General features: G+C 43.2%; 1 protein-coding gene across 2 annotated transcripts in view; it reads left to right on the top strand.

Annotated features, from left to right (window-relative positions):
- Positions 1-6,766: 6,766 nt before the first annotated feature.
- tead1a (TEA domain family member 1a) overlaps positions 6,767-14,923 on the top strand; it is a 33,033-nt gene continuing 24,876 nt past the window's right edge. For both annotated transcript variants that reach the window (XM_083763588.1, XM_083763587.1), the window contains exon 1: positions 6,767-7,198. In XM_083763588.1, the coding sequence (XP_083619714.1) occupies positions 6,991-7,198 (208 nt within the window). In that variant the 5' untranslated portion in view covers positions 6,767-6,990. The remainder of the gene's footprint in view (positions 7,199-14,923) is intronic.

The raw sequence follows: 14,923 nt of genomic DNA, 5'->3' as shown, positions 1-14,923 counted from the left end.
TTTATAAATATGAAACCTGAATCGTGAGTCATGAATCATGAAAAATAACAAAATTCAATATCATCACAAAAAACAACTACTGTATGTACAGTGTAGTGGAGGGGAAAAAATGTTGTAAAGATGGGGGGGCGGGGGGTTGATCACCTGTCTGAGAGAAGTATGAAAAGGTTTGAGCACCACATCGTAGCAAGACATGATTGTGTAGAATCGGCCAGAGGTCTTAATGGGTTAATTTATGTGTATTGTGTTACGTGTTACTGTTAATTGTGTTATGTAACAAGTGTGTGCTCTCAGTGTGCTTAGCCTATCTAAATAAAGCCTATTGAATTGTACAGACACGGATGATCAATATTTTACCGTTTTACAGCACAGACATACTGTTCTGTTTCACTTAGCCTTTTCTGGTCCTTGATGTTTGATCGTTGATCACAACAGTGTTCTGGGTAGAACAACAGGGAGTGGTTAATTACAGTATCTTATTTGATGAAAATTAGTCCTTGATCAGCCATTAGATAAGAGTTTTCCTTTGTGTATCCCAACCTGTATTTGTCTGCGCAAACTGCAAAGCAATACTAACTTTTTAATGTAGTTAACAGACAGAAAAGTGAGTGTAGGTCAGGGGTATTCAACCCTGGCCTGTGCGAGCGCCCCCTAAAAACGGCCATATCCATCATCACAAATGTGATGAGGTCATCACATTTGTGTGTGTGTGTGTGTGTGTGTGTGTGTGTGTGTGTGTGTGTGTGTGTGTGTGTGTGTGTGTGTGTGTGTGTGTGTGTGTGTGTGTGTGTGTGTGTGTGTGTGTGTGTGTGTGTGTGTGTGTGTGTGTGTGTGTGTGTGCGCGCGTTCAACTGCGCATGTGTGTATGCGAGACAGGGCACACAGCCACACACACAACCCCCCCAGGATGATCCAAGATGAAAGCCAAGTCTGACTCAGCAAATATGGCTACCAGTGAATCAGCAAAGACATTATGTAGAAGGAGAGAAGGACAAAATGCCAGAAAAACCCTTTCAACATCATATTTCTATAGGGAGGAAGTTAGCACTTCACTATATGAGACCTCTCCAATCTCAATCTGCGTCCAATTACCGTGTGGCACAAAGGTATGGACGTGCATGTGTGTTTGTGCGAGTGATATTTTTTGCGTAAACTCTGAGAAGGGATGGTGAAATAATGAGGAGAGCATGCTGTGAATCACAGCCTCTCCTTAACGCCTGAAGGAAGTCGTCTCTCTCACTGCCGCCTCCCCGTTTATCTCTGAATGTGCAACAGAACAAAAGAACAGTCACTTGTTTCTCCACTTATGATTCTGAAGTGGTGTTCTTGGACCGATTAGGTATGTAGGTTAACATGAGTATAAAAATAGGAATATGTACTAGTAAAATCATTCATCTATTTTTGCCGAATGTCGACTGTCTTAAACTTACTCAACGATAATGTACTTTGAAACATTTTCAAAAATGGAAAATGTCAGTAATGTCAAGTGTACCGTTAACTTACGCAAATGTACCTGGAATTGTCCAGATCACTGTTTCCCAAACACTGGGTCGGGACCCGTTTGTGTGTCGCGGACCAATTGTTATGGATCACGAGTCACTACACAAGTAAAAATACACACTTTACTTTCCTACATTTAAAAAAAATATATATATTTCAATTTCGTTTTTTTATATATATTTTTCAAATTATTTTATAATTATAAAACAAACAAATCAAATACGGTAAATATAATAAATTCTGTGAAATAGAACTAGTGAAAATAGCCGATCCACAAGCTCACTGTGCGGTGTGAAGTGACGCGTTGTGCACTTGTAGATCTGCTATCGTCACTAGTTTGGGTCCTGGGCAAACATCTAATCTCTCTGTCTTTTGTGTCTCGACCTGAAAAGTTTGGGAACCACTGGTTCAGATCATGGAAGCCATGTCCAAGTTTTACGTAACTCTGTAGTATCCTTAACCTATTTAGGACTGAGACCAGATTCTATACGAATGTCTTCTAAATTGTGACAGTTTTCAGAAAAACCTATGTTTCTATGTCAGTGATTCTCAAAGACCCCAAAAACGATAGTAATTGGCCGCCGACCCCTATCTGAAAATATGTTGTTCCAAGGACCTCACCAAAGATTTGAGTAAAAAATGTTCGCACTGAAAGTATATATATTCAAAGATTTCACAATTTTCCAAAAATAGCAGATCTCCAAGCTCGTAAAAGTGGAATATGACGAACGCATCTGAGATTATAAGAGCAATTCTGTTTAGGCCTATTAGAGGCCATATTGTAAACACGGCAAAACACTGCAAAGTGGAACAATGTTTGCTTTGAGGATTACGAGAAAATCCTCTTGTATTAAAGCGTGTGGTGTGTGCTTGTGTGTACTGGAATACTGGAAGCGGTTAAAACAGATGCAGTTGAGCCGTGACAGCCGTCCAATAACAGAATAACTGAAAGGAAATGACGCTTGTGATAAAACGATTTAACTCGTATACCAACAAGACCCCCCTGAGTGACACACGCGCACACGCACACTTTGGCCCTTTGGTGATACAGACCCTCATAATGTATGTGATCATTACTGTTCATTGCATGTCACTGGATATATCAAAGGCTTATAGTTCCGTGCACATGTACACACACACACACACACACAACTGGGATTTCAGATAATGGTCCATATATTGTGTGTAAAACATTCCACGCAAATTGCTGCTCCCGGCAGAAAATCAGGTTTAAGGGTTTTTCAAACTGCTCAAAGTGGCTGAAGATCTGAGGGCGGAGCGTACTAGTCAAAGTGACAGAAGTGTTCCCCAGGAGTCAAGGCATAAACGGCTGAACTCTAAACATGTTTTTAAATGGCCATCCACCTTCCCTATTATATATGTATATATATATATATATATATATATATATATAGCCCCTCCTACAGGTTTAATGTTTGTTTTTAGTTTGTTTTAAAAAACGCCATTGACAATGAAGGGAACATTTACGTCATATTGTCCCTCATTATGTCATATTGTCTCTTTGTTGTTAATGGCATTTAATCCATTCTGACCGGGCACCTGGTGTTGGCATCATGTCGTGCTTTAGCTATTTAAAAATAGCAGATCTACAAGCTCATATCGCGCCACCGAGTGGCGTGATACGAGCTTGTAGGTCTGCTATTTTTGAAAAATCGAAGAACGACTGACATTTCTAGAATCTGATCTCAGGTCAGAATGGGTTCATCAGACCAGTGTGTGTCCAGTGGAAATCTCGTATGAATCTGATCTCAGGTCAGAATGGGTTAATGTTTGTGTTTGCACCGTTTGTTTTACATCACCATTACATCACCTAATCAACATGAGTTAGACTTTAATATATTAGCGCCCCTCACTTCACACGAGTATGACTTTTTTTAAACACTTAACGACGAGAGAGAGAGAGAGAGAGAGAGGGAGAGAGGGAGAGAGGGAGACGGAGACGGAGACGGAGACGGTGGGGGCAGCTGCAGGATTGTGGCTGGATGCCCATTGTCTGTTCTCCTGAGAGCTGGCACTGAGAGCATTATGCCTGCTGTCCTCCTAACTGGAGTGGTCTGCAGGGTGTGCTGGTGTCCTCCTATAGCTGGAGTGGTCTGCAGGGTGTCCTCCTATAGCTGGAGTGGTCTGCAGGGTGTGATGGTGTCCTCCTATAGCTGGAGTGGTCTGCAGGGTGTGATGGTGTCCTCCTATAGCTGGAGTGGTCTGCAGGGTGTGATGGTGTCCTCCTATAGCTGGAGTGGTCTGCAGGGTGTGCTGGTGTCCTCCTATAGCTGGAGTGGTCTGCAGGGTGTCCTCCTATAGCTGGAGTGGTCTGCAGGGTGTGACGCTGTCCTCCTATAGCTGGAGTGGTCTGCAGGGTGTGATGCTGTCCTCCTATAGCTGGAGTGGTCTGCAGGGTGTGATGCTGTCCTATAGCTGGAGTGGTCTGCAGGGTGTGATGCTGTCCTCCTATAGCTGGAGTGGTCTGCAGGGTGTGATGCTGTCCTGGCTGTGGAGAGGTCTGGGTCTGCATGGTCTGGCCATGAGAGACAGAATAATTAAACTAGGGAGTAGGGACCAAACATTTTGCTGAGAGACAAAGAGAGACAGAGAGAGAGATGCAAACAAATGCATTCCCTGTGCGCTACCAGAGTAGCTAGAAGTCAGTTTGAGTTTTATCTGACAAATTCTTCTCTTCTCTTCTCTTCTCTTCTCTTCTCTTCTCTTCCCACCCACCCCATATAGAGGAAAAAAACGTCACAATGCAGCGCTTCGTGATCTTGTCGATCAGCTATTTTCACTATTTTTTATATATATATATATATATATATATATATATATATATATATATATATATAGTTGTCCCGATTTATTTTAGTTGTCCCGAGTATACAGTTATTACAGTATATTAAAAAACCTTACCAAAATAACGTATTGTTATCAAACGGCCGACATAGCGGTGGCAGTAATGTGGGCTGCACATGTGATGGGAGAATGCACTGTGCTGTGCATGCAGCAGAGGTTTGTAATTGCACTGAATTCCTATTTAATGGGATGCTGGCAAATGATCTGTACATGTGATGGAAGAGTGCACTGCTGAATGCAATGCATGGTTACAGCTCGATTAAACGGGCAAAAATAAATGGAAAAAATACATTTTTATGTACCCATCTCCCACCCGTAAAAAGAGACCAATTATTATTATTGTCCAAAATCCCCAAGCATATACTGTACCTAATATGATAATTAACAGAAATGTTGGACCCTTTTGGGAACATGGAATTCAGTATGCATTTTCTAATCACTTGTACTTACTTTTTACATCACTTTTCTTTTTGTAACACTCCTTAAGAGATGATGTGAATGTCTTGAACTGTTCCTTTAGTATTAATCGCTGATCTGGGAATGATTACGGGTTGTCACAGACTATAACTCTTCTTCAGAGGGGAGTAGTTCAGCACTCATTTAGTGGTCCAAATGGAACTTATTCTTTCCCACAGACTGTACACACACACACACACACACACACACACACACACACACACACACAGAGAGCGCTTAGGTTGATTCTGCTTGGTAAGCAATGCCATCATAGCGCACAAAACCCCAGATTCATTTGAAGTATACTCCATCAGTCGCCTCTTAACACGTGCGAGCACGCACACGTGCACGCACGCGCATGCAAGCACACACACACACACACACACACACACACACACACACACACACACACACACACACACACACACACACACACACACACACACACACACTGCTGCTAGAGCGACAGACTAGAGGAAACATATGCTGTTGCTGGGGTTCTACAATGAAGCCTGCTGGATGAATGAATCCTTGTTGGGATGGAAAACCCATGGGGGAGGGCAGGAGGAGAGAGGGAGAGAGGGGGAGAGGGAGAGAGGAGGGAAATTAGTCTGGAGAGGGGAGGAGAAGAGATAGATAGCCAGCAGATTTCATCCATAACACGCGCACACACAACCATGTGTTTTGGACCATAACACATGGTTGTGTGTGTGTGAGAGTGTGTGAGTGAGAGAGTGAGAGAGCCATGCTTGCTTCCTGACAGAGCAGCAGTGTTTTTCCCCCAGGTGTGTAAAACATTACAAGCCTTTCCGTCGGTCCACACAGAACTGTTAAACTGAGCTGAAACGTGTGGATGAGGTTTAATCCTCTGTGTCCAAACTGTTGTTGGCTACTGTATGTGTGTGTGTGCTGTGTTCGTGCACCACAGTGTAAGTGAAGTGTGAACAGCATGACATGGCGAAGTGACATGGATTTGCCCAAGGAATTGGCAGCATATGACTTGGATGGTGTGTGTGTGTGTGTGTGTGTGTGTGTGTGTGTGTGTGTTGCATCAATGTTTACAGTTATCGTGTAATTAAGGCCAAGATTCTGCAAGCAGTCTTTAAAGAGTTGTGTGTGATAGCAGTCTGGTGTTCTGTCTGTCTGTCTGTCTGTCGTTTTCTTAAGCCTGATTTATGCTTCCTATTTACTTACTGAAATATGTGTTCAGTGGAACACATATTCATATTTCTTGTGAGAGTGTCGTACCATAAAGTTTGTTTTCCAAAGCTTTGTGGATGTGGTAGCAAATGACTTCCACGGGTTTCATACGAAACACACATTTTCACTATTGCAAAAATAAATAAATATTTAATAATGATATATATATATTATATATATATATATATATATATATATATATATATATATATATATATATATATAATTATATATATATACATCGCATGGATGCACCTGGGACGTATCCTCAGTGATGTATCCTGAGTTCAACAGGGTTTCGGGTCTACCAACATCATACCCCTCACTCAGGCGACCCAGCCGGGGTTGATCAAATCCCGACTTACGTCCCAGTAGCTACCCTCGATCAGTCCATCAGGGAACGAGCAAGGCCACACAATCCGTTGCTCCGGAACTACTCTGTTGGGACTGGGAGAACCAAATTCTGCATATATATATATATATGATTACCCCTCCAAAGCTGGGGATGGGCCTAGATCCGTTTGAAGATCAAAGCTTGTTTTCAACTAAGCTGAGCTTTCCCCCCCCCTCTCTTTTTTATGTTTCAGGTTCCTGCTGACTGTCTTGGGATCTTCAATCAGCTCACCGGATCATCTACGGACCTACTACCGTTCCTTGATACATTTAGCGTCGATTTAAGGAGTTTTGGGGCATTTTGGGACTACCATCAACCAGCAGATGCCAATTGGCGGTCAGTTGGGTAGCCGTCTTCAAAAGAAAATAAACAGACTTAATTTAATTCTGTGTCCTAAGCTATATCGCTTGCGCTCGGGTCATCGCAGAATTGCCATTGGTATGAAATAGGTTTAACCACTGGCTTTGTCAACCTTCGGCTGCCCTAGTATAGTGGCAAACCAACGGCGTCAAGTGTTGAGGCCGAAGACCTTGTGAAGTGAAGACGGGTCTATAGCGTTAGCGTTAGCCACCAACATGGACCGCAGTAGCTGGAGTGGGAGTGAAAGCGGGGGGGAGGAGGACATGGACAGAGAGAGTGACTCTGGAGGAGACAAGACCTTGGACGGGGACCCCGAAGGGGTCTGGAGTCCAGACATCGAACAGAGCTTTCAGGAAGCCCTGGCCATCTACCCCCCCTGTGGACGGAGGAAGATTATACTGTCTGATGAAGGAAAGATGTATGGTGAGTAATGGGGGAGGGGTGAGGGTGCCAAAAACAGCTGATTTATAAGCTCACAACCCGCCACGTATTTAATCTTCTATACTGTAACTCTATCTAATATTAGAGTTAGAGTTGGAGTGTCCGCCCTGAGACTGGGAGGTCGGGGTTCAATCCCCGGCCGGGTCATACCAAAGACTCTAAAATGGGACACTCAGCATCAAGGGTTAGATTGGGGCTAAGTCCCTGCGACATACTAGCGTCATGTCCAGGGGGTGTACTTGTACATCAAACTGCCTCACGCTACAGAAACAGGAGATAGGCTCCCCCCTATGGGCCTCATGGCTCGGCAAGGCTACTTACTTTTTTATGCATGGGGAGTTAAAGATGGAGTGCCTGTATTGTATGTGTCTATAGAGTTAACCCCCAGAATCGCGGCATTCCATCTTTAAGGCCTATTCATACTCCAGTTTTACAGCGGTGGTTGGGAAAATTACAACATGACGTCACTCCGCGGTAATAGGCAACTCAGCGCTCACCCCAACACATCTGTCTGTTTTTACTAGCCACCGTTTCGGTGGTCACCTTATCACCTAAAACCTGAGTATGTATGAATAGGCCTTTAGTGTTTATTTTGGATGAGGAGGACTGCTAAATCTGACCAATAGTATTTCACGGGCTGATACCAATGATTAGTACTTATCTGAGTGAGCTGAGATTTTGTTCTTATACTTACAGCAAATGAAAATGTGAATTAAAAAAAATACATTGACTCGACAAAAGATTTAATGACATAACTTCTCAAACATTTTTTTTTTAACTCCGTTTAATTTGATTAGAAACGGCGTGGAGTTCCCAGCGTGCAATAAAATGAGACACATGACATAGCTGATGCGTCTGAGAAAATGGCATTTTCTTTTGATCTGCCTGCATTGTAGACCCAAACTGGCAAACAGCCCTTGACGATCAAATGGAAAATAATTAATATTGGAGCTGATCAGCACTCATGTGTGTGCACAAGTATTATATACTTGTGTGATGATGTCATACACACTGTGTGTGTGTGTGTGTGTGTGTGTGTGTGTGTGTGTGTGTGTGTGTGTGTGTGTGTGCGGCCTCTAAGTATGAGCAGCGTCTCGCAGGACACAGTGTCAGCAGCAGAGGGAGAGAGGCAAGATGAGACAACAGAGAATGGGCAATGGAGGCATGCTAGGAACATCAGTGTGGGTGGAATGCGCGTGTGCGTGTGTGTGTGTGTGTGTGTGTGTGTGAACTATCAGACAGGGGAGCAGATGGTCCTCTGGCTGTCACCAGCTGCGCTTCCACCCTTCTTTCTCTCTCTCTCTCTCTCTCTCTCTCTCTCTCTCTCTCTCTCTCTCTCTCCCCCTCCCCCCTCTCTCTGGTCTCTCTTTCCCTCCTTTTCTGTCTCTCTCTCTCCCTCCTTGTTGATATAAATTAAGTGTGTCCACAAGCAATTTCTTTATGATAGCGCTTGCGGGTTATATACGTATTTTTGTCCCTCCTGTTCTAGCCCTGTGTGTTTTGATGTGCAGTCGGTTGAAATAAATAGAAGTTCCCCTCCCAGAGGATGAGACAGCTAGGTTATAAAAGAGAGACATGTAGTTTATTAGCACAGTAAATCCTTGATTGTTAATTTGAAACGGGTCTGCCACAGAACCTCTAAACAACATGATACATCGCTTAGCTAAAAACACATCGGGCCTTAAATCGCCTTTTTTGAGGGGCGCAAGCCTCTCCTATATGTCCAGCTTTGAGGGTCTATGTAAACACAGACATTGAAGACAAAAGTGTGTAAACGCAGACATTGAAGACAAAAACTGTGATTGGACAGAATGAGAGGATGTATGATGATAAGAGCGCCCCTCACTTCACACCGGTGGGATTTCGTCTTTATCTTTATCGTCCTATGGGTTTTCTTTAAAACAACTCTTCTTTTTTCATTCTATAATGTCCTTCCTATATTAAGTTAGCGGTTTTCTGACAACCATGACCTTTTAGGCAGCCTCGTTGAACCGTGTTCTTTCTGCATTTAGTGGCGGTGCACTGAATAGAGACACATTCACACTTTCACAGAGAGCGGAAACATGTGAATAAAAGCGGGAGAGAGAAGGAAAAGGTTAATAATATATATAATATATTATATATTATCCGTTCCAATGGTACAGTAGGTTGGCCGTAGACGTCTATATGTCTCGTGGTGAGGCCCTTATACTGTAGCATCATACTTACAGATCTATTGTATGGACCCTGATGGACACTTCAATGGGAATTGAACTTCCATCTATCATCCTTCCCTCGTGGACAACATATTAATTTTGAAAAAGAAGACACAACATACAACTAGAACTGCACTCTGTCGAGTGCATACTTGCTTGTTGCACACTAGTAGGCCATAAATGGCCAACTAGTGCGCAAGCAGAGCGCGCAAGTACTTTCGACCGCTGTAAACTGTCAAATCTCAGTATATCTGTGAAGGAACGTTTGAAATGTATAATTATTAGGTGTAACTATTTGCTACCTACCTACTTTATGCATATAAACACCTAGTATTATTAAGTATGGTTCAAGTTTAATAAACTGAATTAAAATATATTATACAGTATAATTATTTTATTATTTATTGTAAATTGTCAATTGTTTTAAATGTATTTCATCTTGGACTATAGTGATATTAATACTAAATCATGATCAGAGTAATATGTGTCTCTATTACTCTAACTTCAATTTCTGTAATAATACTTTCACATTTGTTAAAATATACATGATCTAAAATACTTCCGTAATCTGTAGTTGGATTTGTATTTAATTGTTTAAAGCCTAATCTTGACATGAAGGTCTTTATACTTCTATCTTTCTCAGTATAATGGTCTTCATTGAAATCTCCTATTATCATAATTGCAGAAGTCGGAGATGATAGATACTTTACCATGTTTTCGAGAAATGTGTTTAATTTCGAAAGGTCTGTTTTAGGTGATCTGTACATAAGAATGATATATAGATCTTTATCTTTTACATGTATACATACGTGCTCTACTCTTTCTAATATCCTGATTTCATTTTGAATTATTTCAATGGAAATATCTTCTTTTATAGCAAACATAACTCCCCCGTGCCAGCCAACCCGCCACTTGATGCGTATGCAAATAAAACAGCAGATTTGTGCCTGGTTTGCTGGGACCAGATTACACAAATGACCATATTTCTTACGTCATCATTGAGAGCTAGTCATACATACACACACCACGTACTCTGGTCCCAGCAGATCAGGCACAATTTGCTATTTTATTTTACTGATTATGTATATAGTATACGTATGACTAGCTCTAAATGATGACGTAAGACATACGTATACATATACATATACTATATAGAGTATGTAGTTGTAAGTTGATTAGCGGTATACTGTGGTTACTTTGCGCCAAAAACCGTGACAGCCAACCCGCCATTTGATTTGTATGCAAATAAAACAGCAGATTTGTGCCTGGTTTGCTGGGACCAGATTACAGAAATGACCATATTTCTTACGACATCATTGAGAGCTAGTCATACATATACACACCACGTACTCTGGTCCCAGCAGATCAGGCACAATTTGCTATTTTATTTGACTGATTATGTATATAGTATACGTATGACTAGCTCTAAATGATGACGTAAGACATATGGTCATTTATGTAATCTGGTCCCAGCAAACCAGGCACGGATTTGCTCTCTCACCCCGACCGACCAACCAACACACACACTGACAGGAAGTGCACGATTCCATAGTTAACTGCGACCTTTGGTCGCAATAATAGTAGTACAGTACAGTATATAATTGTGACCGAAGGTCACAGTTAACTATGGAATCGAACATTTCCCGTCAGTTAGTGTGTGGTGCCCAGGTCTTGTGACATCATGTGACATCATCAGGGATGGAGATGTGGAGACTCTGATGTCATAGTAAATGCCACCTGCTTTTCACAGTTAAGCCCATATATGGAGATCCCTGATGTCATCACTATTGGCCAGCTCTACATCTGACCTCAAACCCTTAGATCTCCATATATGGATATATGTCAGAACCTGTTCTTGACATTCCATATGTTGAACCTTCCCCATCCATCCTTCCTCTTCGATGTCTCCCTTTTGACTTATACCTGTCCATTCAAATTTCGAACTCTAGACGGCCCTAAAGTTATTAGTGTGAAAACTAGTTCTCAACAGGCCTGCCTGTCCATTCTAACTCTAGACGGGCCTGTCCCAAAGTTATTAGTGCAGCCGCGCCTGCCAGCCGGGAGGTTCTCAACAGGCCCGAAAATTAAGGCCCGGCCCTCCCTGGGCCCTCATCAAACCCTGTACACTCGCTACCCTGTACCCCTGTCCCCGCGACCACCCTTAGATCTCCATATACAGTATGGAGCTGACCTGTTCTGACATTCCATATGTTGATCTGACCTCATCAAACCCTGTGCACTCGACAAGCCCTTTAGGGCAAGGTCGCCCTCAGGCGTCTTACTGGTATATATAATATATGGTATGGTTTACTATAATTACTGTATAGTACAGTTGCTTGCTGCGAGAGTGAGATCTAGCCAACACCAACTCGGGATTCCTGGATCGCTGCCCTCCACAAATTCCTATCCAACATCAGGTTCTTGAGCTCTGCAGTGTTGTCAGCCAAGCTGTCGCGCCGCAGCACGTCTACATAGGTGGTACGCTTCTTTCCCCTCCTGGCTTTGCCCTGGGTTGGCTCCCATAGGGTCAATTTACTTGCCTCAAGTTCTGGGTGCCTGACGCAGTGCCCTGCCAGCCTCATCCTTCTCTCTCTGACTTTGTCCGTGACGCGTGGTAGGTCCCCATAGAGGTCCACATTTCTGATGCAGTCCGTCCATGTGACACCTAGTGCCATTCGTAGCATTCTTGTGTAGACTCCACCCAGAGCTTTTTCCTGTTGTACTGTGAGGGTCCATGTCTCGGCCCCATACAGCAGTACTGACTCCACAGTAGCTATGAACAGCCGCCTCTTAAAGGGATTGTGACATTTAAAAAAAGGTTTTGGAATTGTTCTTATTTTTTTTAGGTTTTCTAATCTCAATTGCGCCCAAAAAACATGAACTTTTAACATTCAGTAGATTTTCTGTGATCTGGGGTTTTCTGTCTCAAACAGGTGCTCTGATTTGCCGGCAGTAAGTGATGTAAGACCCTGCAAATCCCATATATGTCAATGGGATTTGCCAGCAGATGTCACTGTTTTCACTGTGTTGCCTGTTTTCATTGTAGCTCAAAAGTCTTCCAAACCCCAAAGAAAACTTCAGACCACAAAAAATCCACTGAATGTTCAAAGTTCAGGTTTTTTGGGTGTAATTGAGGTCATAAAACCTAAAAGAAAAAAGAAAAATAAATGAAAATGAATGTCATAAAACCTTTAAGGTCTTCTCCCATGCCTGATTTCCACACACTCCTCATCCCGTGCAAGGCTTTCCAGGCAAGTGCTCTCCGAACCTTCAGATCCTGTTCAGTTGAGGCAGTCCAGGCCCCGAGGTACTTGAAGTCCTCGACTTGCTCGAGCACCGTCCCGTCTGCAGTGGCAATGGTTTTGTCCTTGGTGTTAACTGTCATTACCTTTGCTTTCTTGGCATTGAGCTTGAGGCCGATCTTCCTGCACTCCTTTTCTACTGCCAATAGTAGCTCCGTTCCTTTCTCGACTGTGTCCGAGATTAGGGCGATGTCATCTGCGTAGTCGAGGTCAGTGACCATGATGGGGTGTACTCGCCTTGACTTCCTCGGGACCAGAGTGAACCCCAGCGCCTCCTCTCTGCCATTGATTGCAAGTCTCAGTGCATAGTCCATCACTACAACGTAGTGTAGTACAGTACCTCATAGTTTTTAATACCATTAGTGCTCTTCTTCATTTCTGTGTCTATCAAAAATAGTTTTTTCATTCCACAGAGTAGCTCCGTAAGGGGACATGCTCCTCGTTTTTCAGTTTGTACACATCACACGTTTATTGAAGTTCAAAGGTTGTATCCCCACTCCTTATCCAGAAATTTGCATTTACCGGTAATTTATTATATCTTGCTTTAAACATAATTTGAAGAATGTTATAATTGACCATGAACTTCAAAAGGCGTGTGTGTGTGTGTGTGTGTGTGTGTGTGTGTGTGTGTGTGTGTGTGTGTGTGTGTGTGTGTGTGACTGTGTGTGACTGTGTGGTCCCGGTATCCTGTATTGTTTATTACCCTTAGTGCTTTTTTTTTGTAGTGTAATCAGTGAATTTATACACGCACATACGCGCGCACACACACACACACACACACACACACACACACACACACACACACACACACACACACACACACACACACACACACACGCACACACACACACAGAGTGGAAGTACGGCTGATTACTCTAGCTAGTAGTTCTTGATGTTACGCATGCACAGAGATAGGGTGGCTATCAGACAGAGCTTGGTGGTAAAAGCAACTCTCCGAGGGACCATGGGAGTCTCAGCTTAAATCCCTGAGATTCCACCTGTCTTGCACCCAGGACATAGACTGATTCTACTCTACTGTATGAGAACAGGGCTAAGCTTTGACCTGAACGCTGATTCACACTCGTCGGAAACAACAGATTTATTTTTATTTTTTACAAGCGTCACCACTGTGCAACAGAGAATGCATTCAGCGTGGTGGTGAAAACAATAGGTCAGGTGGTCTCCTACTCATCTGGAGTTTCCCCCCCCCGACTCCCGGGTGTGACATAAGAGCAAGGTGGCCGCTGTAAATTACTGTACATGGTGAGCACATGTTATGTGCTCACCGTAAGCTAGAAGTTACGAACTAGAAGTGTTATTCTGTAGCGTAACAGTACATGCTCTATGTTCTACCAAAGTGTGTTTTGTCTTTTGATTTGTGGAGCAGGCATTATGTGGTGTTGCTACTATAAATGTCCACATGGTACACTGTTATTTCTATGATCATTGATTGTGCACATGAGGTTCCTTTAGGAATACCAGGACGCACAGTTCCGCCGGGCTGTACGCCCGGGGGGCGAGTTGGTAAAGGGGCGACTCGTTTGGTATTCTTCCCATTCACTTCCAATGAAAATAGCTAATTTTGCTATATCCTGTTGCAAAGTGAGCTTGTAGATTGGTTGTTTTTTTTGCCAAATGTTCCTAATATTCGGCAATGTTTTATGAGGGACGGGACGCTGCTAGCGGTCATGCGTTAATGAGCTTTTATCATCAGATAAACGTGTCACCCATTTTAAGCTTTTGCCAAAACGAGCCACATGGTTGTGTTGACGTGAATGTTTCTCTCTTTCATTCATTTTTTGATTCACATTGGTTTCAATCCTGTGTGTGTGTGTGTGTGTGTGTGTGTGTGTGTGTGTGTGTGTGTGTGTGTGTGTGTGTGTGTGTGTGTGTGTGTGTGTGTGTGTGTGTGTGTGTGTGTGTGTGTGTGTGTGTGTGTGTGTGTGTGTGTGTGTGTGTGTGTGTGTGTGTGTGTGTGTGTGTGTGTGTGTGTGTGTGTGTGTGTGTGTGCGCGCGTGCGAGAGAGAGTGAGTGTGTGGTTCTCCTGACTGTGGGAGGAGGAGGAGGAGGAGGAGGAGGCATTGTCACGGTTAATGGCCATCTGACTTTGGCCTTGAAGTCTTTCACTGGGCAAGCGAGGAGGGAGATCGGAGGGTAAGATGAGAGGAAGGGAGCGAGCAGAGGAAATGTTGTGAAAGCGGAAGGTTGGA

Source organism: Protomyctophum parallelum (genome assembly GCF_964188405.1).
Source record: "Protomyctophum parallelum genome assembly, chromosome: 4".
Lineage (NCBI taxonomy): Eukaryota > Metazoa > Chordata > Actinopteri > Myctophiformes > Myctophidae > Protomyctophum > Protomyctophum parallelum.
This window is presented reverse-complemented; position numbering and strand designations above follow the sequence as displayed.